Consider the following 22,175-nt stretch of genomic DNA (forward strand, 5'->3'; position numbering starts at 1 on the left):
ATTTGAATAAACAGAGAAGGATCTGTGCTTTGCAGGACAAAGAAGCTTACTTGGGATCATGGGGACAAAGTGCCTTCAGCATAGATTGTGGAAAATCACAGCCACTTCATTGATGAAATACTGTGTTCAGCATTGATCTTTTTTGCTTCTTTCTGAGTGGTGATATTTTCATCATCATCATCATCATCATCATCATCATCATCATCATCCCCTTCCTCAGATGACTCAACGTCAAAAGTATTTATCATGGGTATAATGGGGCATTCAGTCTCATTGGTGAAGCACCTACAACTGCTACTCTAAATACCCCATACTCTGTATTTATATGGTTCACCACTAAAATTCCTGCAGGTATCTCCACTGAATTCCTTTACTCTAAAAAGGAAAATTTCTTTGTTCTTAATGAAACTCAACTGCTTCTTTGCTGAGAATGCTCAAACCCACAAGAACAAAACTTTGTTAAATGTCAGTGAAGAATCTGCAGAACAGTAGTCAGAAGTAATGGATAGATGGGAGCTGGCTGTATTATTTCTCTAGCTCTGACATTTCCTTTGCTGCTCCATCCTCAAACTGCCCCAACTGACTTTAACACTCACATTTCAAATGGCGTCCACATATCCAGATTGAATATAATAACTAATGCTTCCTTCATCAAAAGAAACAGGGTCCTGTTTCTAGTCCTAGAGTCACAGTTACAACCACGTATGGACATGCTTAAATTCTCTGCCTCATCTCTAGAGATGTGGAGCTATTCCCTGATACAAAATATACGCAGTCCCTTTTTGTAGTATTGCTGGCTTCTGAAGTTGCCCTAAAACTGTAAACAGCATTTCATTCTGTTTCAGTGATGGCAGAACAGTGGCCATAAAGAAAATAATGAAGAAGTCATTCACACTGTCTAAAACCATACGTAAAGAAGTAAAGCAAGTGAGGTAAGAAGCAAAATCTAAGAAGTGTATGTTGTTCCATTTTTACACTGATTTTTTAGGGCTTAAAATCTTTCCAGATGTGACTATAAATTCATATTCCTCTTTCTTTCAAACTTTGCTTGAAAGAGAGCAAAGATTAAAATTTCCTTATGTCTGTTTTACTTTTTCTCTACATTGTGAGACAAGGCACTTGGTTTTCTAGTTGCACTACAAAACCAGGATGGACATCTGTGAAAATTACTGTTATGCTGTGATTTTTGTTGATTTTCACAGGGAACTTGACCATCCCAATCTCTGCAAATTCATTGGAGGTTGTATAGAAGTTCCAAATGTTGCCATTGTCACAGAGTACTGCCCCAAAGGCAGCCTTAGTGATGTGCTCCTCAATGAAGATATTCCTTTGAACTGGGGTTTCAGGTGAAAAAATCCAACTTTTGAAAAGCTAACTGACATAGACCGTGCTATATGCTGTTTGGGACAAGATATTAATTTTAGATAAAGTTCTTGTCTAGACAAGCCTGTACTGTGATATAGGGAGAGGAAGGGAGGGAGGGAGGGAGGGAGGGAGGAAGGGAGGAAAGGAGCAAGGGAGTCTAGTCCAGTCCAACTTGTCTTTTGGGTGTTTTGAGAAATTACATGATTAGTCCTTGCAATGCTAAGACAATGACTTGTCAGCTTTCTGTTTGTGAAGATATATTGGTGAAATGATTAGCATACCTGCAAGTGGTTCATTATTCTTACCCATAGAGGAAATGAGCTCACATTGTCAATGAAACTTTCACAAAGGCAGTGACATTGTTTTTTGAGATTGATCCTCTTGACGTGTCCTTTCTGCTTCTGCTTTATGCTTGCCTTCAGCAAAGAAAAATGGTTTTCAGGAAGGAAACCTTCCAAATAAAGCAAGGAAGATAATAATATTGTTTCACTTGTAAACATGTGAAAGCACTCCCAAGGATAAAAAAGTACTGAAAATTTCTAGAAGAAACTTTACTCTCTTGGCCTGTGAGCTCAGGGAGGTATGGGCTTTCAAACAGTCACCTTAAATGTTTTGGAAAAGTGACCATGGGGACACAAGTTGAAAACTACAGATTCTGTAAACTTCAGTAGACTTTGGAGCCATTTTTGAGGGAAATTGGAAATACTAGCTTACTGATTTTTGACTTTCAGGTTTTCTTTTGCTACTGATATTGCTCAAGGAATGGCCTATCTCCACCACCACAAAATGTATCATGGACGGTTGAAGTCTAATAACTGTGTGATAGATGACCGGTGGGTTTGTAAAATTGCAGGTAAAAAGAAAGCTAGAAAAAATTTTCAAAACTGCCCAGCTAACCCTCTAATTAGAGATTTCACATGCAACACTCTTCCCAAGTGCTTTCATGTTGACATTGCATGTGGAGTTGCTGACTGTACCAGACTTCACTAGCAGCACCTAGTGCTGAAGCAAGTTTCATATTAAATTATCAAGTCAAGTCATTTAGTATGTGTCACAGATGCACACTTCAGATCCCACAAATGATTCAGCCTGTCAACATCTGAGCAGAAACTCTCTGCCTCATTCTCTCTTTTGATAGAGAGAGAACCCTGAGGCATGGAGAATGGTGTAAAGAGATGTAGTAATCTGACTGATTGGTAAGCACAAGGTAACTTAATGGAGAGAAGCAGACTCAACTCAGAGCTTTTAAGTCTTGTTCATGGCATTGAATTGTATTCTCCCAGTGATGGAGCTGCAGGTCAGGTCTACTCTTGGTACAGGAAGAGAGCCTGTGGGAACAGGAAAATCACTAGAGAGTCTAGTTTAGTTTGCAGCTGCCAAAGGGAATTAAGGCAATGATCATCTCTTCTACTTTTTGCCCAGAGCAGTCATCATACTCTTTAACCCATAGCCATCCTGAAAGCAGCAGCAGCAGATTTTTTTTTCAGTGGTATATCCTATGACTAAGGTTCCTACATGGGGCCAGGCTTGGTTCTCCAACTCCTTCAGTATCCTTCTGTCTTCAGAACTGCCTTCTCTGCTTGGAGCCTGTTCTGGAGAAAAACATAAAAATTAGACATAGTTGGATTATATCCACTGCATCACCTTAGCACAGCTCCTCTCATATGAATAGGATATCTGTGAAATCATTCAGCAACTTCTGTTTTGTTTCTGTTCTGTGTCAAACTGTAGGGTTTTCAAATGTTCATGGTTTATCTGGATGCAATAATGTCAAACAAACCTCATTAATAACAAATGTGGGAGCTATTTTAAAAATGACCTCCACATAAACATTCAGTCCCTAGGAACATCTTAATTAGAGGTCACTCCAGAGAAAGCCAGATGTCTGCATCCAGCTTTCACATACAGTCAGAAGAGCGCTGTTTACGTAAGAAAGAAAACAGAAGTCAGTTGTTTTTTTCTCATTCTTCCTGATTCTGAGTCATATGCTAAGAATTCCTTCTATATTAGGCTAGAAGTATAGATGGAAAGATGTTTCACATCTATGCTGTCTTTGTTCTCATGCTAGTGGTGTTCAAGTAACGCCCACCATCTGATTTTCAGCTGTTTGTCTAACTAGCAATTACTTGAGCAACCTGCCACCAGAGATAAGGATCAAGGGACAAAGTAGAACAGAAACCTGTATTTACATGCTAACTCTTGCACTGAGGTGAGAATATTATCTGAAAATAATTTGATAAAATTATAAAATAATTCTGATTGCAATGGGTCACGAAGTTCAGTTTGCCTGCTGTCATTCAGTCTTGCCCAAATTTTCCAGATGCTATATTTTAGGGGGGCAAGACCACAAAAAACCCACTCTTTCTAGACTAAGATGTGTATTTAGAATAGGGAAAATTAATTTATTTAGACTAGCTGTGTTACTGTCTACTACTGTACTTGTTTCAGGGAAGTATCCACTGAATAGTTTGCTTCCTTTCTTCCACTTCAGATTATGGCTTGCAGTCATATAGAAAAGAAGATTTTCCTGATGGATCAAATTCGTCCCAGCAGCATTTGATACAGATTTACACAGCTCCTGAAATACATACTCTTTCAGATTTTGAGCCCAATTCTATGTCTGATGTCTACAGGTAGCTAACTTTTCCTGATCTCACTTTTAGTAGTCTTGAGTATTCTTTAACAACAGTTAGGCTTGGTGGAATTCTGTGGTCACTCCAGGTATATGTTTGATTGTATTTTTAAAAGGATTGGTCCTGGAATAGAGAACAGCATAGATATCACAGGATCTTCTCTTTCAAGGTAGATAATCAAATACTGAATTCACTGACATTATTTAAAAGCAGAGTTGCCCCAGTGATTTGTAAGGAGTCACTTGACTGGTAAGATAAAAAGGCATGAAGATGTGCTATTATCTAATTATCCTTTTTCTTTCTGCTGTTGTTTCTTATGAAAAGTAGAATTATTTTCAACAATGGCAATACTTTAGAAGTTAATAGCATCAAAGTTCTAGAATGTCATAATGCACATATGCATCCTGTAATTCTATTACTGAATGTCAATACAATTATTTGGGGGCATATACATGGTGACAATATTCGGTTTACAGTGGAAAAATAAAGAGAAGGGGAAAAAATGGATGCACTAGCAAATAGCTCCATTCCTTTCCTTTTGAAAGCCTTTATAGAAGATTGCTTTCCAGTGGCTTTCCCTCCTGGTGGTGGACTTCTTCTATCCAATCACTTTTCAGATAAGTGGGAACACGATTGTAAACAAATGTCTGTATATGTGCTTGAATATCATTACTTTTTATCTATTCTATCAGATTAACTGAGCAAGAACTTGAAGTCTCAGTAGTATTTCTGCCTATAGGACATTTCAATATGTCCTTAGAATTTTCTCCAAAATAGCTCAGCTAAGGCAGTTTGGGATTGTGTTGGTATTTCTGGCTACTGTCATTTGTCCTGTATCTGTACTTTTTCAACATGAAGTAGTCTTTGAAAGAACTGTGCTCCAACTAAACAATAATTTTAGGATTGTCTTATACATTCCAGTGTTTACCATTGCCCTGCAGCCAAAATGTATCCTAGAAAATGTTTCCTTGGCTTGTTGTTCTCACTTTGATCCCGTTCTGGATAGATATCATTATTTGACTTCACAGGCAACTTTGCCTCCTGAAGGCATTTCTTGCCAAGGGTTCCCCTTTAAATAGTCCTAAGATCTGATTTACTCACATCCCATATGTCTACAATGAACTTTTGACAGATTCAGTGAACGTTTCCTGGATTTATCTTGCTGTCCCACCCACATGTCTGAAAAATCTACATCTTCTTTTGTGACACTGCAGTTATTAATTTCTTGATTAAAAAAAGTAAAAGCAGTGAGAGATCACACCAAAAAAGGGAGAAGAGAAACATGCAGGCAGGGAAGACAGAGAAGTACCCGGTACCATTGAAAGAGCTATCTTCTTATCTGGGCTGTTCTTTAGAATTTGCATTTTAAAAAATTTAATTTTTGATGATATGAGCAGGAGGTAAGCCTTCCTGATATATGTATTTGGTCTCACTGGCCAGGCAGCATTGATCCAGTGTTGAAATCCTTAGTTTTTATCTGTGCAAATTTTCCATTAATGTTCTTGAAGGTGAGGCCCAAATAAAAAATGAGTAGAAACTACGGGAGAGGGACTTGTAATTTAGCGTGCTCTTACAGATGAATCACTTTCTTTTAAAGTTCTCTAGGAAAGTGTTGTTCAGATGGGAAAGCTAAAATGGAAATGAGAACAGAAGTATGAACGTAGCTCATTTTGAGCTGAAGAGGCTGTTTCCAGTCACAGTTTCTCCTAGATTTGTTCTTCCTGATTTGTAATCATCATATGGATTTCCCTATCCACAATGCATAGTGCATTTTATTGGGCAGTGCAGCTGAACATTAATTAAATCAATGCTGCTTTATCAGAGTTGCTATCATCTAATTATTATCCGTGAAAATCTGTTTTAGTTTTGCTGCCTTACCAGGATTGATTTTGCTTTCTCCTAACAAATCACCACAAAATTAATATGAAAATATCATCAGATTAATTTCTAAATTATTAATCATGTTTTGTATGCATTATTTTATTTTCCAGTGGTGGTCCACAGGTGGGCTGAGAGATAGATAAACATATCCTGTTACCAACAAAATGTCTTACAGAACTGTGCAACCATTAGTGACACAACAGATTGAAAACCAATATTCTCTACAAAAGTAAATGTTACCAAGCTGAGAGGCATGCAGGCATAAATTATTACATAGTTTTACTGTATAAAGAGACATCTTTATCCAGCCTGTTGGCTGAAGGAGGTGCTTGCTTCTAAGAGATCACTGTTTTGGAAGCCCTCCAATGAGTTCAGAAAAGACTAAATTCTCTATTTTTACTGTCTTTTTCCACTCTTCATCCTTGATGAATGTATTAGACCTTAGTTCAGCTGAGGAAGATAATGACCACGAGAATACAATTCAGAAGAAACAAGCAGAAATGCTTACTATAGAATATCTTCTCTCGACACACCATGTCATCATAGACATGAAATTTTTCTAGAACAGCAATCTTTTTGGTGGCTGAAAAAAAGCCACTTCCCCCATTGGTGATTCTGATGAACCTGCTCCTGACCCTTGATTGGAGCAAAAATCAGACCCTTATGTTTAACTGGTAGGGTTCATGTACATAAACCTGGACATATCACTCTGGATTCCATTAATACTTACAGAGAAAATTGCTTTGCTGTCCATCAAACTCAAACGTCTCTGGGGCCTATAACCGTGAGACCCAAATGCTATGAAACATTCAGTAACAAATCCCTGAAAACACAAAGCAGTAACAAGTAGCAGCACCATTGCCATCCTTCCTTTTGAGATACTGGGATTTCAGCCATAGAATGGGGAAGAGTAAGAAATCATGAAAAGAAGAAATCGCTGACTCAATTAACTGTTACTGCATTAAGATTTTTCTTCATTTTTATTCTGCAGTTATGCCATCATTTTACTAGAAATTGCCACAAGAAGTGACTCTCTGGCAGTAAGTAAAGATGAACTATCTTTAGAGAATAGAATTTGTAGAATTTGCATGACAACTTTGATTCTGTTTCTGCTGAAGACAAACCAAACTTTGAGGTACTGCACCTTTGAGTTGCTTTATAAGCATGCATTTTCCTCATGATTTTATGGATGCCAGTTCAATTCCCATGGAACATCCAATCAGGGTTTCCTCATAAATCTACCAGTTTTCCATTTCAGAGCTTTGAAGAAGAATATATTATAAAAATAATGTAGCTCCAAAACTGCCTTTTGATTAGTTTTGTGAGGCTTAATGGCTAGGTGGATGCAGAGAGAATGTATGTATTAATATCTTCCTTTTTCTCCTGCTTCTTCCTTTACCTGTCTTTTACAGGCCCTTTAAGTGGAATCTTGCAGTAAAAAGAATAACCTAGAAAAGCAAATTAGCTGCTCTCCATGAGTAAAATATCTGTTTTGCATATGTCTTTGATCACTACTAAATGACAAACACAAAAAGTATGCACCTTGAAATTGGAAACAGATAGTCTTGATATGTAACCACATTCTCTCTGAAATAATTTCCTTAACAAGAATTGTAAAAATAAAGACTTAAAACTACTATTTTTCCAGTTCTCACGGTTTATGATAATAGACTAATATAGTCCTCTAGTCCTGGTGGTCTCCTAAAAGTTTCCCAATATCTTGCCAGGTATTCATTTGTTTCAAAAGATGTTTATGTCATATAAACACTAAGATTAAGGCCTGTCAGCCATGAAAAAACTTTTAGAAAAGGTGACCCATTTTAGACTGGGTTATATATCTTTTTTATCCTTTCTTTTCCCTTGTGTTCTTATGTAAAAAAAGCTGACTTAGAAGTGATAGGGAAGATGTTATAAAAGTGATGATGATAATAGTAATATATTTTCAGTGTCTGGCATGAGAAACATAACACTTGTTTCAACAATGCTTAATCTCCTTTTCTCTAGAAAGATGATGTGCATTCTGCTGAATATTCCTGGTGCCGACCTTTGGCAGAATTAATTTCAGGAAAGAGTGAGAATTCTTGTCCCGCAGATTACGTAGAAGTGAGTAAAATACAATAATGTACGTGAAGTACAAATTGTGAGTAAAGTACAACATTGCGTACAAAAATCATTTATTGAAGTGAATTTACAACATGTCATAGTAGTTTTATGGTGATATGACCTTTGATAAATATAAATAATCCAGAAATCAAGAAGTACACCTCAAACAAAGCAAAATTATAATATCTAATATCCTTAATAAAAAACCTGTCATTGTAACAATTAAAAATTCAGTTGTCCCCTCCAGTTTCCAGTGTAATAGATTATGTTTTTAATATTCAATCATTGATTTTTGTGCAATTTCATTTTATTGTAAAGTGTTGAATTCCATACATATTTTATGTTGGTAATATCTAGCTTACTGACGGAGAGCTTTCACATAATGAAGTCTGTCTCAGGCAAATTATGAGTTTGGTTTGTTTCTTATGCAACAAGTCTTTCTCTTCAGTAGCCTCAATAAAGTATACCCCCTCCCAGTTTAAATAAATCAGAACAAGACAGGGTCATCCTCTTTTCAGTTGTCATTTAAATGCAATATAATTCACCTTTGCTGGTTTGTAGAAACATAAATGTAAAAAACTTCTCCTTAGCAGCACTGTTTTTTAATCAGAAGTTAACATTCTTAAGGGGTACTTCAGCTCTTAATCTTTTGTGAGATTTATGTACAGACAAGTCCTTTGAAAACAGTATGTGACTCCAACAGCATAACTCTCTTACAGCACAAGACAAGAGCTTAAGCAGTGCTCAGCAGAAGGAATGTGTATATCTTACTCAGGATTTCCCACAGCAGCATTTTCACGAACTAATATCCTTCATTCAGCAAAAGCCTGTAGAATTCCAGAAGCTTCAGTATCCCTCTGACACTTCACCAGCTGCAGATAGAGCTTCACATAAGCAGTTGGCACCAAGAAAACAAGTATTAACTTAAAATACTGCTTGTGCTTGGAATAATAAAAGGCTGTTTGCTTTTCTCACTCTTTCCCTTCTGCAGTTAATTGAAAGGTGCAGAAAAAATGATCCATCCCAAAGGCCTACATTTGAACAAGTCAAGAAAATGTTGTACAAGATGAATCCTGTTAGCCCTGTTGACATGATGATGACTCTGGTAAATTTAGCTTTTTAATCCAATCCAATCTGCTCACTTTCAATAACTTTCACCTCTATCCTTCAGGTTTGTTTTTTTGTTTTTTTAATCTTATACCCCTTGTTTGGAAAAAATATCCACAGTTATTTGTTCAGTTCTGTTCTTCTGAATGAGAAGAAAAGCAGGGTTCCAAGCAGAATTGCTTGGAACCCTGCTATTCTTCTCATTCAGTTTTTTAACTTTCTCAGTTTCTTTGGGGCTGAACATTTTTTGTCTGTCAAATGTTGTTGGCAAACTATATTCCCCCTTTCCTGTGACCCAACACTCTTACAGTACCATGGATATAGAATCCCTGCATGCTACAAATAGCATGTTTATAAATAATTTTGAGCAGAGTATCTCAAGCTCATCACCAGAGAAGGAAGATATCTGCCTCCAGACTATTGCCTCACACAGAGGAGGGATGCAAAAAGCAAAGCACAGACTAGCATAGCAAGATAGTTTATGAAAGCATTGTGAATTTTTTATAAAAGTTTGAGACTTAGATACCTTCTGTTTTGTTAAGATTTTGTCTGTAGGCTGCTTTCTGCATTGGATTTGCCCCCTCAAGCTTGCATGAAATTTGAAAAACCTGAAATTGCCTTCTACTGTCTTGTGTGTAAGCAACAACCTCAAGTCTAAATTCATAAATTTACTTGAGGAGAAACCTGATCTTTGTATTTTGTTAATAAGTGCTTGGTGTCTTAGGCCTGTGCCCTTTTTTATCTCTGAATCTCTGAATGTTTTCAAAGCAGAATCATTCCAATACTTAAATCCTATCCAGCTAGGCATCTGTTTCAGTAAACAGATGAATTTCTGAAAAATTTTACCTAATTCTCTGTTATTTAGATGGAGAAATATAACAAACATCTGGAGATACTAGTTTCTGAGAGAACCCAGGATTTAATGCATGAAAAACAGAAGACTGATCGTCTGCTGTATAGTAAGTTATAGAGAAAAAAATACTGGATATTCTTCTCAATAATAATTTTATTTCAGCTTTCTAACTACAAAAAAGAACCCTTTGATAGGTGATTATTTAATAGGTAACATTTAGCTAGAAAAGATTGAATATACTTGTTTCTTGAAAAGCTGGAAAGATATTTAGCTACTTTCTGTATTTCCTCCCTAGAAATCAGTACACTCGTCTAAGAGCTATGGCCCAAAATCCATAGTGCTCTGACTTTGCAAAGCCATTGGTGTGGCAGGCCTTTTGCGTAGTTATAAATGTTCTGGAAGGGTAGTTGGCTGCTTTTGATGGCAGTGTATGTTCCAGAATTCTGTAAGAAAGGCACAAAGAGATGGGAATAGCATGTAAGAAAGCAAAAAACAAAGGGATGTGAAAGTCCAAGATAGGGGGAACAAATAAAATTAAAAAAAAACAAACAAACAGGGAAGAGATAATAAACAAACCTAACACAGGTAGAAAGCACTAGCAAAGAGCTCACAAAGAGAGAATTAGTAAAATCGTAGATCACACCATTAGAATCTAACCTTACTCTTTCTTGAAATGTATAGATACTGGTTTGTTTGGCCTAAAAGTTATGGGCCATATGAAGAATCTGGATGTGTTATCAGTGAGATTTATTGTGATTTCTCACATTACAGCAGAGCAGATTTTGATGCCAAGGTGTGTTTTCACCTTCATAATATTTTGCATTTATGAACACTTTTTGAGCATTTAAACCAACACGTTATGTTTAATATGTTCTTTTATCCATGTAAGAAGATTACAATGCTCTACTTTCTACAACAGGTATGTTGCCAAAACAAGTAGCAGATGATCTCAGGCAGGGAAAACAGGCACAAGCTCAAAGTTACTCAAGTGCCACCATCTTCTTCAGGTAAATAAAAGATGAAAGGTAGGACTAGAACTGTCTCCTACAGAAGAAACTCCTAGGCTTCTGGTGGAGGTGAAGCTCCTAACCAAGTATCTATCTAAACTGCCATCTGTTGTAATAGGTGGTTCTACAAAATAGTGTCTTTCAAAATTCTCACACTCTCTCCCTATTTTTGATTAGAATTATTTAAGTAAAAAATTACATTACTCTAGAGCTGTAACAAACGGCAGCACATTACTTTACATGTATTACACATGCATGAATCTATGTTTCATAAAATAGGTCTAAGTAAAGAATCTATCATTTAACCTGTGTAAAGAAAATTTGCCTATCCTTAGAGTCCACAAGGATTTACAGTTTTAATTTTTTTGTGTGCAGGAAACAACATACAAATAGCATGCCTTCTTGTCATAAAAGAACAGATATCAAGTTCCCTTTTTTTTTAAATTTATACATAACTCAAAGCAGAAGAGTGCTTAGTCTGTTACAGATTTAAACTCTACCTGTAAAAATGTTTTACTGCATTGCTAAGCAAAAAGACTTGGATCAGTCTGTCCTTTTAAATGGAAGGAGTCTTTTGTAAATTTAAATAAATGAAGATAAAACTATCCAATAAGAATCTTAGTGAAAGAATTATTGAAAAGAGAAAGTTGATGTAATTGCATTGAGAAATGTTTACTGTGTGTTTAAGATTACTAATTAGCAACCATTAGGACAGTGGACGATTATGGTCTTTCTGTTGTGTTTTAACAGTGACATTGTTGGCTTTACTGAGCTGTCCAGCAGCAGCACGCCATATCAAGTGGTAGATCTCTTGAACAAGCTTTATACCATTTTTGATGAAATCATAGATAACTATGATGTCTATAAGGTGGAGACAATAGGAGATGCCTGTAAGTTCCTTGAGCTGCGGTCTGTGATGGGGCCTGGGTCAGGATAGAGACTCTCTGATGACAAGGAAGAATAGCTGAAGGAGATTTGGAAAGCTTCTTATGACTGGGAAGACCAAATAAAACAATTAGGAGAGGAGTTCTAGCAGAGCCCTAGCAAACTTTAGGAACATTTTCCTGCATACATTTCATCATTTGTGTGGTTAACAAGTGTGGTGAATGGGGCAAATTAATGGAGTAAAATACCACTGCTGTTTATTTGATTCCTATTACTGGTGAGATCTGACTTTAAGTCTTGACAGCAGATTAATCCCAGTTGGAAACTTCTGTATCACGGGAACACAACTAAAAAAAAAAATTATCTTCTACATGGGATCATACATGCCATACCCTAAGCTTTATTATCGGTCTTTTTCACAAAGACCATAACAATCTTCTTTCTCCTAATACATTGTAGGGGCTTGACTGCCTCTTCTCTTTTGCATCTTTTCTTTTGTAGGAAAAGAGCTTTGTATTTGCTACCACGGCAATCTGCTGCAGATAGACTATGATTAAAATTGAGTTCTTTAAAACCTAAGAAAAATCTAACAGGGCTTTTGGATGAGACAGACAGAATTCCTATAAGAGATGGGGAACAAAAAAGCCCACTCTTCTTTCTCCGTGGAACTGTTGAACACATTCTTGAGCATAAAATTCCTGAACAAATGCACCCCATAGATCCCTAAAAGACCAGTTTCTCACCCTACACAGTGTCAGAATCATAGAATATGATCTGGAAGGGATCCACAAAGATCATAGGGTCCAACTCCTGGCCCTGCACAGGACCATCCTCAAGAGTCATACCATGTACCTGAGAACGTTGTCCAAATGCTTCTTGAGCTTGTCAGGCTTGGTGCTGTGACCAGTGTGCTGGGGAGCCTCTTCCAGTGCCCAACCACCCTCTGGGTGAAGAGCCTTTTCCTGATATCCAACCTAAACACAACCCTGACACCACTTCAGGCCATTTCCTTGGGTCCTGTCACTGTCACCACAGAGAAGAGATCAGTGCCTGCCCCTCCTCTTCCCCTCATGAGGAAGTTGTAACTGCAGTGAGGTCTCCCCTCAGTCTCCTCTTCTCCAGGCTGAACACACCAAGTCACCTCAGCCACTCCTCACAGGACTTCCCCTCAAGGCCCTTCACCATCCTTGTGGCCTCCTTTGGACACTCTCTAACAGCTCAATATATATATATATTTCTTATTGTGGTACCCTGACCTGCCCCCAGCACTCGAGTTGAGGCTGCCCCAGAGCAGAGCAGAGCAGAGCAGGACAATCCTGCCCCCTCCCTTGCCTGGCTGTGATGCTCTGCCTGATGCACCCCAGGACACTGCTGACTCATGTTCAACTTCAACCAGGAGCCCCAGGTCTCTTTCCTGCACTCATTTCTGCTTTCCAGCCTTTCCTTTCCCAGTCTGTCTGTATATCCAGGGTTGCCCCATTCCAGGAGCAGAATCTAATACTTTTCCTTCTTAAACATCAAGTTGGTGATTGCTCAGTCCTCTGATTTCTCAAGGTCTATTGGCTGGGCCTTTCTGCTTATGGGGCAATTTAGTAGCATCGGGAGACTTAGTAACCCTTCCAGTTCTGTGTCCAAGCCATTTATGAAGCTGTTGAAGAGCACAGGGCTGAGCTTGGAGCCCTGTGGAACCCCGGTGACAGATCACCAGTCTGATGTCTCCCCATTCTGGCACCCCCTTTCTGCCTGACCCATGATTCAGTTGCTCACCCATCACATAATTTGTTTATCCAGCTGTGTTCCAGACAGTTTGTCCAGAAGGATCCTGGGAGAAGCTGTATAAAAAGCTTTACTGAAATCCCAAAAGATAACATCAACTGGCTTCCCTTGATCACCTAGGTGGGTTATCCTGTGTAATAGAAAATCAGATGTGACAATCAGGGCTTTCTACTCATGAAGCCATGCTGGTTATGACCAATGACTGTGTTGTCCTTCAAGCATTTTTCATTACCCCTCAGAAAAAATTGCTCCAAAATTCTGCTGGGCACTGAAGTGAGTGATTGGCCTGTAATTTGCAGGGTTGTCCCTCTTGCAATTCTTGAAATTCTTGGAAAAATTCTTGAAAGCTGGCAGATTTGCCAGCTTCCTGTAGACTGGAACCTCTTCAGATTTCCATGACCATTCAAAAAGCATTTTCAGAAAGCTTACAATGACTTCACGAGCTCTTTGAGTACAATGGGATGAACCCCATCACGTGCCATAAATTTACAGAGCTCAAACTAGAGCAGCAAATTCAGGGTTTAGTGGGAGTTTATAATTCTCACAGTCATGGTTGTCCAGCTCAACACTCTAGGACCCCAAGATCCCATCATCAGTTTTTAAAGCATAGTGCAGGAAGCACTAGTTGGAGTCATTGCCTTTTTTTATAATATTTGCCCAATGACAGAAGGCACTGAACTGCCACATTTGCACTGCCTGTCCCACTTTAACTTTACTCAGTGGAGGGGAGGATGAAGAGAGAAAGGATTGGAGGGAATAAATCTCATGTCAAAATAAGAAGGAAGTACAACATTTTTCATACCTAAGGTAATTCCACATATGAGCCATTGCCCTAGCATTAATTTGTTTCTGGTTTTCTTTGCTCAACAGGCGTAATTGTGCCTTGGGATATGGAGGAATTGGGCTTCTTCCTTTTTTTTTTTATTATAGGCAGCATACTTTAGTAAATCTATGTGTAATGGCAAAGGTTAACACAGTTACATTGTTGTGTTAAGATATGGTGGTGTCGGGAGTACCCAAGGAGAATGGGATCCTTCATGCTGGTGAGATTGCAAGCATGGCTTTAGACCTTCTGGATGTCTGCAGGACTTTTAAGATCCCGCACAAGCCTAATACCCTCCTAAAGATAAGAGCAGGAATACATTCAGGTATGTTGAGAAAGCTGCAAAAGAGTCTTCTCTAGCCTTACAAATGCATCTGTAGTGGCCATTTCCTCTCCATTAAAAATAAAGTTAATTTGTTGATACGCAGTGGAACACAACATAGAGGTCATCCCAACAGAATAATTTATTGGTATATTGGTAGCTCAGTTTTGAATACAACATTGGAAACATCTCATAGCCCCTCTGCCTTTGATGATGTGAGTTACAACTGCCATTCTGTGTCTGTAACCTGTCCTTATCAGCTGTTCTCTTCTCAAAACAGTGAGTTGTCAGTCTGATCTAGGCTTCACTCTCAGACTCCTAGCTCCCTGATTTAATCTGATGTGATTGCAATTCCTGCTTGATAGACAGCCAGAGTTGGACATGTCCTGTGCAGCCCAGCATCTGCCAACTAATCAGCATACATTGTCTTACCAAGAAATCATATCTTCTAAGTTTTAAATCACTTGTAAGACAGCTTTGTAACCCATGTAAAGACAATATTGACACTCAGTCTTTATATGGTTAACAAATAAGATTTAAGGGTGTGTAGGAAGCAACCACAAGGCTGTATGACTGACTATGTGATTTATAAACACAAAATATCTTCCTTTCCATTTCTTAACAGGGGCAGTTGTAGCTGGAGTTGTTGGAACGAAAATGCCACGGTACTGTTTATTTGGAGATACTGTGAACACAGCTTCCAGAATGGAATCTACCAGTGAAGGTAATAAGGGACAAACTGCAGATGGGGTTTTAATCATCCCTGAATTAGTTCTTAAAAAATGTTAGGCTGAGTTTTGAGTCCTGACCTATTCAAATAATTCTGAATCCTGTAAAGAGGTTCTTGATTTCTGGGTCCAGTCTGCCTAGGGACAAATTATTTGAATGATATTCTCTACAACTGTTTTTGCAATCAGATCCCCTTATTTCTCAAGTCTTGGGAAGGGATTTTTGTGGCTTTGAAGTTCTCTACAGTAAAAAAAGTTTGGACTAAAACAAAATGAGAGGCAAGTGGTTATGTTCACTGTTTCTATTTGTTCCTGGCACCCAGCTGGATTTATGGTAAGAGTATTTTCATTACTCCTCTTTTGCCGCTGATAATTTTCTCTAATGGAGAACAAAAGAAACAGTGGAATATCATGGGAGCTATGTCTGTCTTCAGCCAGAATAGAAGATTATGTATGTACCCTCTAGAAAGGAGTTTAAACAAAAATTTTGTGTAGGTATTCTCACTGCTTCTTCCTAAGAGATAATAGAGCTCCAAGTCTGCTTAGAAAACTTTGTCTTTAGCTAACATGAACATTTGAAACTCAGATTCTGAAATATTTTAACTGATTTAGTGATTCCCTGCCACAGAACCTTGATGGCTTGTTTCCTTACAGTCATGAAACGAAGCTGAGTAATTTTATGGCTCACATTTTAATGCATTGTAAATGAGCTAGGCACATACAAGATTTTTCAAGTTTAATTTCATGGTAAAAACTGATACTTTCAATCAACATCTATCATGATCCCCTAAAAACAAGGAAGAAAGGCAGGGAATGGTCCTAAATGATGGATTTGAAACTTTTGAAAGGATTTGAGAATCATTTGTGTCCATTGCTTCTCACCATTTTTATTTTTCCAAAGCAAATGCTAACCTGGATGGAGCACATATAACTTCATTTTCGTTTTGTCAGTCTCCCAGATAACACCATTCATGTTCCTTGTGTCATCTTATCTGAACTCCTTTAAAACTAATACCTCCAAAATCTGCTTCCATCATTCATAGGTTATCTTTTGTTCTGTATGCCAGTCTCTTTCTCAGATGGTGCATCAACACTATAGACGTAGAAATAAAGACAAAGTATTTATCTTTCAAGCATTTATTTTCTCTCCCTCTTTTTCTGGCCACATACATCTGAGGACCTCAGATTATATTACCAAGTTTTAACCCTAAGATGATTGCTTTAAAATAGAATAATTACTAGCAATGCACACTAAAAATGCTATCACCTGGAATTTGAGTGCTAGTGTCTTGTTCTCAAGCAAGATGACAAGCTGAAATATAATGTCTCTTCAAAGAATAGTTCTGAGATATGTATCTATCTGAAACTTAGATCTCCTGATCTACAGGCAGTGTTCTAAGACTCTAAAAAAGAGTTAAACAAATAAAAGTGGACATTATAGAACTGTCATTTTCTAATATAACAAAAATCAGTTAGACAATCTTAGCCACTCCTACTATCATCTGGGATGTTTTTTAAACAAAAAAGCATAATGATTGGCTCTGTTTCACAGAATGTTACAGGTAAAAAAACCTTTTCTTAAATTTTTTTAAGTTTTGGAAAAATTTTGATTTCCAGCAAAAGTAGAATTTCTTCTATCTGTCCTTCATTGGTCCTTCCTCCATCATTTGCAAAAGGCAAGACAAGTGAGGTTTACATGGTTTACATGAAGATAAAATTTCAACTAAGGAAAAATAACAATGTTAAAAAAATTATGGAGTTATGTTAATATCATCTCTTCCAACTGTCTTAAATTGATAGGTTTGGAGTCAGAGCAATTGTGCTGTTTCTTTAGTGTTTAGACTTTGCTGAAAACGAAATGTGCTTAGAAAGCACTGGCTCTTTATTGACCAGGAAGTAGAACTGTGTATGGTTTTCTTCACCACAGGCAGAAGATGCTCATCAGTAGCACAGATACAGAACTGTGAAGAGTACAAAAATATTATTAGATGCAGAATATGAAGAGTAGTGTTTATTGACAGCCCCATATTTACCCTGAGATGCTCTCACAAACAGGCCAGGATACTGGAACTTGTGTGCAAACATTTTTAATAACAAATAACAAGGAATGGAAGGAAAGACTTGGAAAAAAACCCCAAGGGAGAGTTCATTAATGAGTCTTGAAATGTTTGACACACTTTGGGAGATGGATCTGTCTTAGATGTATAAATTGTTTAATATGATATTTATCTTTCTTTCCAGCTCTTAAAATACAGTGTAGTTCAAGTGCATACCAGCTGTTGGAGCAGATTGGAGAGTATGTGTTAGCATGCCGTGGGAATTTACAAGTCAAGGTGTGTATGCAACATTTATACTCAGCTTTTCAGAGAGGAGAGTGTGAAAGTATTCTGGAGTCCTTGAATTTTAACCCATGCAGTCTCCTATATTTTCTAGTCCTCTGTGTTTCACAGTTCTTTGGTTAGACTAATTCTTGTACCTGAAGAGAGCATGTTCAGATTTTAAGCCAGGACCAACTCCATGGATTTGTTCATGGGACAAACCTGGTAAGTCAGAGACAAGGGACTTAGTCAAGCTTGGAAGTCCTGCATGGCACACTCACTGTCATGACTGCTTGAAATCAAAAAAGGTCCTTCAGAGACATTACAAATCATCATGTGAGTTCCACAAGAGAATTAACATACATGTGGACCCAGTTTTGTATGGAACTTCAGAGAATTTTTTTAACTGATACTACTGCTATTATCTTTTAAGGAAAGCTTTTATGCTTCTTTTTTCCTCTGTGTAAAGAGGCTGACAGGCACATATTTCTCCTTTTGGGACTTGTTTTGAGTTGTAGTAAAAAAATTGTTTCATAAATAACAGATGGTTTATAACCCCATGACTAATATTCTTTCTTAGGGGAAAGGAGACATGGTCACATACTGGCTTGAAGGTAAGAAAGCTTCTGTCGCCCAGAAGGCAGTCACCAGCACTTCTGTGACTCCTCAAGATGCCAACAGATTTTCATATAGTCCGATACCAGGTGTCCTTCCCAGTGATCCTCTCTGAAGTCCTGCTTCCTAGTCACTCATTAACTCCAGTATCCCTTCTGCTTTCAGTCTGTTGGGTCATCATGCTGAATTAGAAAATTAGAAAAGAGATAATACACCCCTTTGGCCTTGTGAATGTATTAGCTCAGGCTTTATTTACAGGTGTTTCCTCCAGCAGTGGCACTGAAAATAGAAAAAAAGCAAAAAACTCATCTTAAGGAATAATACACAGAAATGGCCCACCAGCTACCAGAGCAGAAAGTAGCTCCCAGTGTTACTTCTTGATGTGGTTTTGATAGGAAATGCTCAGCCAGCAGCCACCATGACCTCAAAATCAGCTGATTGGACCTTCCAGCCTGTGAGGTGCTCCCACAGGAAAGGAGATGGTACAGTGTTGCTGTTTAGTGGTATCATAAACCCTGTGGGTGTGGTTGTGAAAGGGACAAATGAGGTGTGTATCCTGCGAGGAAGTAAGATCCATCAAAAGAGAAGGATGAAAAAAAGAGCAGAGAAATTATAATGGATACAAATTGAAACAAGAATTTGTACTCCTACTTCCATTTAATCTCCATTGTCTGGGGCATAGAAAGAGGAATTAAGAAGAAAGTCTGGTGTGTTTCTATACAGGCAATTCCTCGTGACATCTGCATCTTGTTATGGAAAATCTTGGTAGAAAAATGCAAGATGTTGTATGCTGTTGCTAAATAGGGTAAAGTTCGCTACAGCTGCTCTGGGATTTCTCTGAAAAATAGCTCTTAACATTAGCTGATGTTTTTGCTTTGACTGAAGTGGTGGTGAACCTACTGTTGCTGGATGGCTGTCTGTCAGTGAAATCAGGCAGCCCTCTGAGTCACTGTCTAATTTAGGACACAGTTTAGGAAAGGTCATTCCTGAGCCAGTATTTCCTGTAAAGAGAGAACTACATCACTACAAGTGGAGGACTTTCTAGATGAGCATGATTCTGTGAGCATTGCTGGTGTTGGCTTTCGTTAAAGACTTACCTTTCAGGACTAATCTATTTTGAAGAGTTTAGCCCATTCCAGTTCAACTGGTTAACAAACAATCTAACAGAATAAGTGAAACTGAGAGACAAAGGATATCAAGGGTCAAAGCATTTCCACCATAATGTGGGCTGCAGTGGATAAAGTTAATTGGGAGGAGATGAAAAGGAAGGACTTTGAGTGACGTAGCACCACTTAATCCTGATTATTCTTCTCCGTTACCCTCCAGTCTGTCCCTGATCCTAGGTACAAGTACAAAAACATGCATGTAGTTGCAATATTTCTGGTTTAAATTTGTGGAGTTTAACTGAGCAGCTAACTACTTGTTAATGTTTCTATATAGCTAGCATAGCTACATAGCATAGCTACAACTTTCAAATCCAAGTATGTGCTGTGTGATAGTGATAGGAGTGTCACACTGCAGTCTTTCTTCAGCTTCTGTGAGAAGTAAATGCAGCCATGATGATAGACTTTTCAGGGATGCCTAACAAAGGTAGAAAGTTAAGTACTTCCAAATTATGGGAGGTTTTTTGAACTATACAGAAAAGATGTATATCTTTCTGAGTGAAAATAAGTCTCAGAAGTCTGTGTATCGCAGTGAGGGACATAGACATAGCTGACTTTGGCACATGAGATCCCAACATAAAGTCCAGCCAAATTTTTTAAATCAAAAATTTTAATTAGTCTCACATTTTTTCTAAGCTTAAAAATAGCTTTATCTTTTTAAATTTCATAGTAGAAGGTATAGTACAATTACTGGTTTTGTAATCTTAGCAGAATAAACCTTTCAGTTTATTCTGAAAAGGTTTTTTTCTTATCTCAGTAGCCCAGAGATATCCTCTAATACAACCATTTCCTTTATCCAAATGTTATCTAGAAATTGTGAAACTCTGCTTTATGACAGTGCTTTTTGATGTATTAAATATTTTACATAATTATCTTAATGAGTTAGCATTTGTTTACGTTTTTATTAAAAACGTTGATATCCTTATCAAATGTGGATGTGAAAGTGTATGCTTTGTCCATAGTATTTAAGTTTTAACTCTTCTGCTTTATTTTAATGTTGTCTATAGAATTAAAAGATTTTTTTAAGTGTCTTATGAGTTTAAAATCTAAATAGAAACAAGTGATGAGTGACCAATGGCAAGTTTGCTGGATTGGCAGCTTTAACCACTGACAAGTTTTTGGGTAGTATTCAAGTTCTGCTGAGGACAGCAGAGACTCTTGCTGACTTCAGGAGTCTTAGAGCATGGTAGTTTTCTATAAAAGAGGTACAGCCTGAAGAGTGCCTGGGTCACCCTACCTCAGTTTTACTGTTACTTCCTGATCCTCTCCTTCAACAGAACATCTCCCACGAATTATTTTCTACAGACTATGTTGAATCTCTCATATCTTTCCTGCAACTTCAAGCAATAGTCGTTATTAATGTCAGTTTGTCTGATGACTGTGATGATATGACTGACTTTGGAAGATAGAAGTACAGCAGTGAATATTACAGACACAAACAGAAGTGTCCTCAATCAACTGACAAGTATTTTAAGATTAATCTCAGGCATTTTGACAGATATAGTCAATGACAACAGCCATATTTCAGAGACAGGAAAGCATTTACCAGCCTGTAAAACTGAAGTATGATAACCAGCACCGTGCTCATCTGTGAGATGCTTTAAATCCACAGATTCACATCCCAGATTTGGAACTAGTCAGCTAATCTAGCAAGCATTCTTTTCTAAAATGGCACTATATACTAGAAATATTTGATGTGTTCTTCCTTTTCTTGATGATTTTATCCATGCCAGAAAATGGGAAAGCAATTGCAATAATAGAACTGAAGAAGTGAAGGTGATATGTACTTTATAGATCACTTCACAGAGTGGCCATTCATTTTCTATACTCATGCAAGAAAATACAGAGGATACTAAGACTCTATTCACAATGTGGTGATTTTATTGGAAAGATTGTGCATTCTGATTATTGTTTATTACAGCTCCATCTACCTGGCAGTGAGAATGCAGGCAGGAACATTAAAAAAAAATCACACAACACAGAAATGGACTTATGAAAGTCTTTTATTAGATTGATAAACCTTCACTATATTGTTTCAGCTTGAATATTGAGGAACAGACTGAATAATCACAATATTTTAAAAAATCACAACATGTAAAGCCAAAAATTCATTAATGTATTTCCAAGTGTAAAACTTTCTAGATTTTATTCAAACCATGGGCATTGGAAAATACCATGTTTTGCCACCAGAAGTTATTCTTTATCCCCTAGATTAGGTAGCAAACATATTTTACTTTGCTTGTTAATTGGTTTGGGGGGGGGAAATCCCAATTCCAAGGTTCTTTTTTTTTTTTTTTTGCAAACAGAAAAGTTATCTGCTTCTTTGTACAGCCAATTAGTCAAATGAAATAATTTGTTTAAATAAAAGGGAAGTGAAATCAGGTGTCTTTTGCAAACAATGCAGGGGCATAAAATGAGTGTTGAACCTGACTATGCAGTCAAAGATGCAGTGTCTCTTTAAGATCAATGTCTGATTAGTATGAGATTTTCCCAGCTTGTAGAACATCTCTCCCACCTACTCAGACCCCTAAAAATTACTAATAGCCCTTCCATCTCAATTGACCTCAAAAGTAGAAATCTTTGGTTCTTTTAAGAG

The 22,175-nt window shown here is 37.6% G+C and overlaps 1 protein-coding gene across 1 annotated transcript in view; it reads left to right on the plus strand.

The window, feature by feature from the left end:
- The window catches only part of LOC118699662 (atrial natriuretic peptide receptor 2-like), a 37,287-nt gene extending 16,682 nt beyond the window's left edge, over positions 1-20,605 (plus strand). Inside the window, exons 10-23 of the mRNA XM_036403759.2 lie at positions 846-932; positions 1,203-1,346; positions 2,097-2,218; positions 3,857-3,998; positions 6,871-6,905; positions 7,888-7,982; positions 8,974-9,087; positions 9,955-10,048; positions 10,862-10,949; positions 11,700-11,839; positions 14,606-14,758; positions 15,381-15,479; positions 17,725-17,816; positions 18,382-20,605. Coding sequence (XP_036259652.1) covers positions 846-932; positions 1,203-1,346; positions 2,097-2,218; positions 3,857-3,998; positions 6,871-6,905; positions 7,888-7,982; positions 8,974-9,087; positions 9,955-10,048; positions 10,862-10,949; positions 11,700-11,839; positions 14,606-14,758; positions 15,381-15,479; positions 17,725-17,816; positions 18,382-18,531 — 1,555 coding nt within the window. The 3' untranslated portion in view covers positions 18,532-20,605. The remainder of the gene's footprint in view (positions 1-845; positions 933-1,202; positions 1,347-2,096; positions 2,219-3,856; positions 3,999-6,870; positions 6,906-7,887; positions 7,983-8,973; positions 9,088-9,954; positions 10,049-10,861; positions 10,950-11,699; positions 11,840-14,605; positions 14,759-15,380; positions 15,480-17,724; positions 17,817-18,381) is intronic.
- Positions 20,606-22,175: the final 1,570 nt, after the last annotated feature.

The sequence above is a fragment of the Molothrus ater genome, chromosome Z, assembly GCF_012460135.2.
Source record: "Molothrus ater isolate BHLD 08-10-18 breed brown headed cowbird chromosome Z, BPBGC_Mater_1.1, whole genome shotgun sequence".
Classification (NCBI taxonomy): domain Eukaryota; kingdom Metazoa; phylum Chordata; class Aves; order Passeriformes; family Icteridae; genus Molothrus; species Molothrus ater.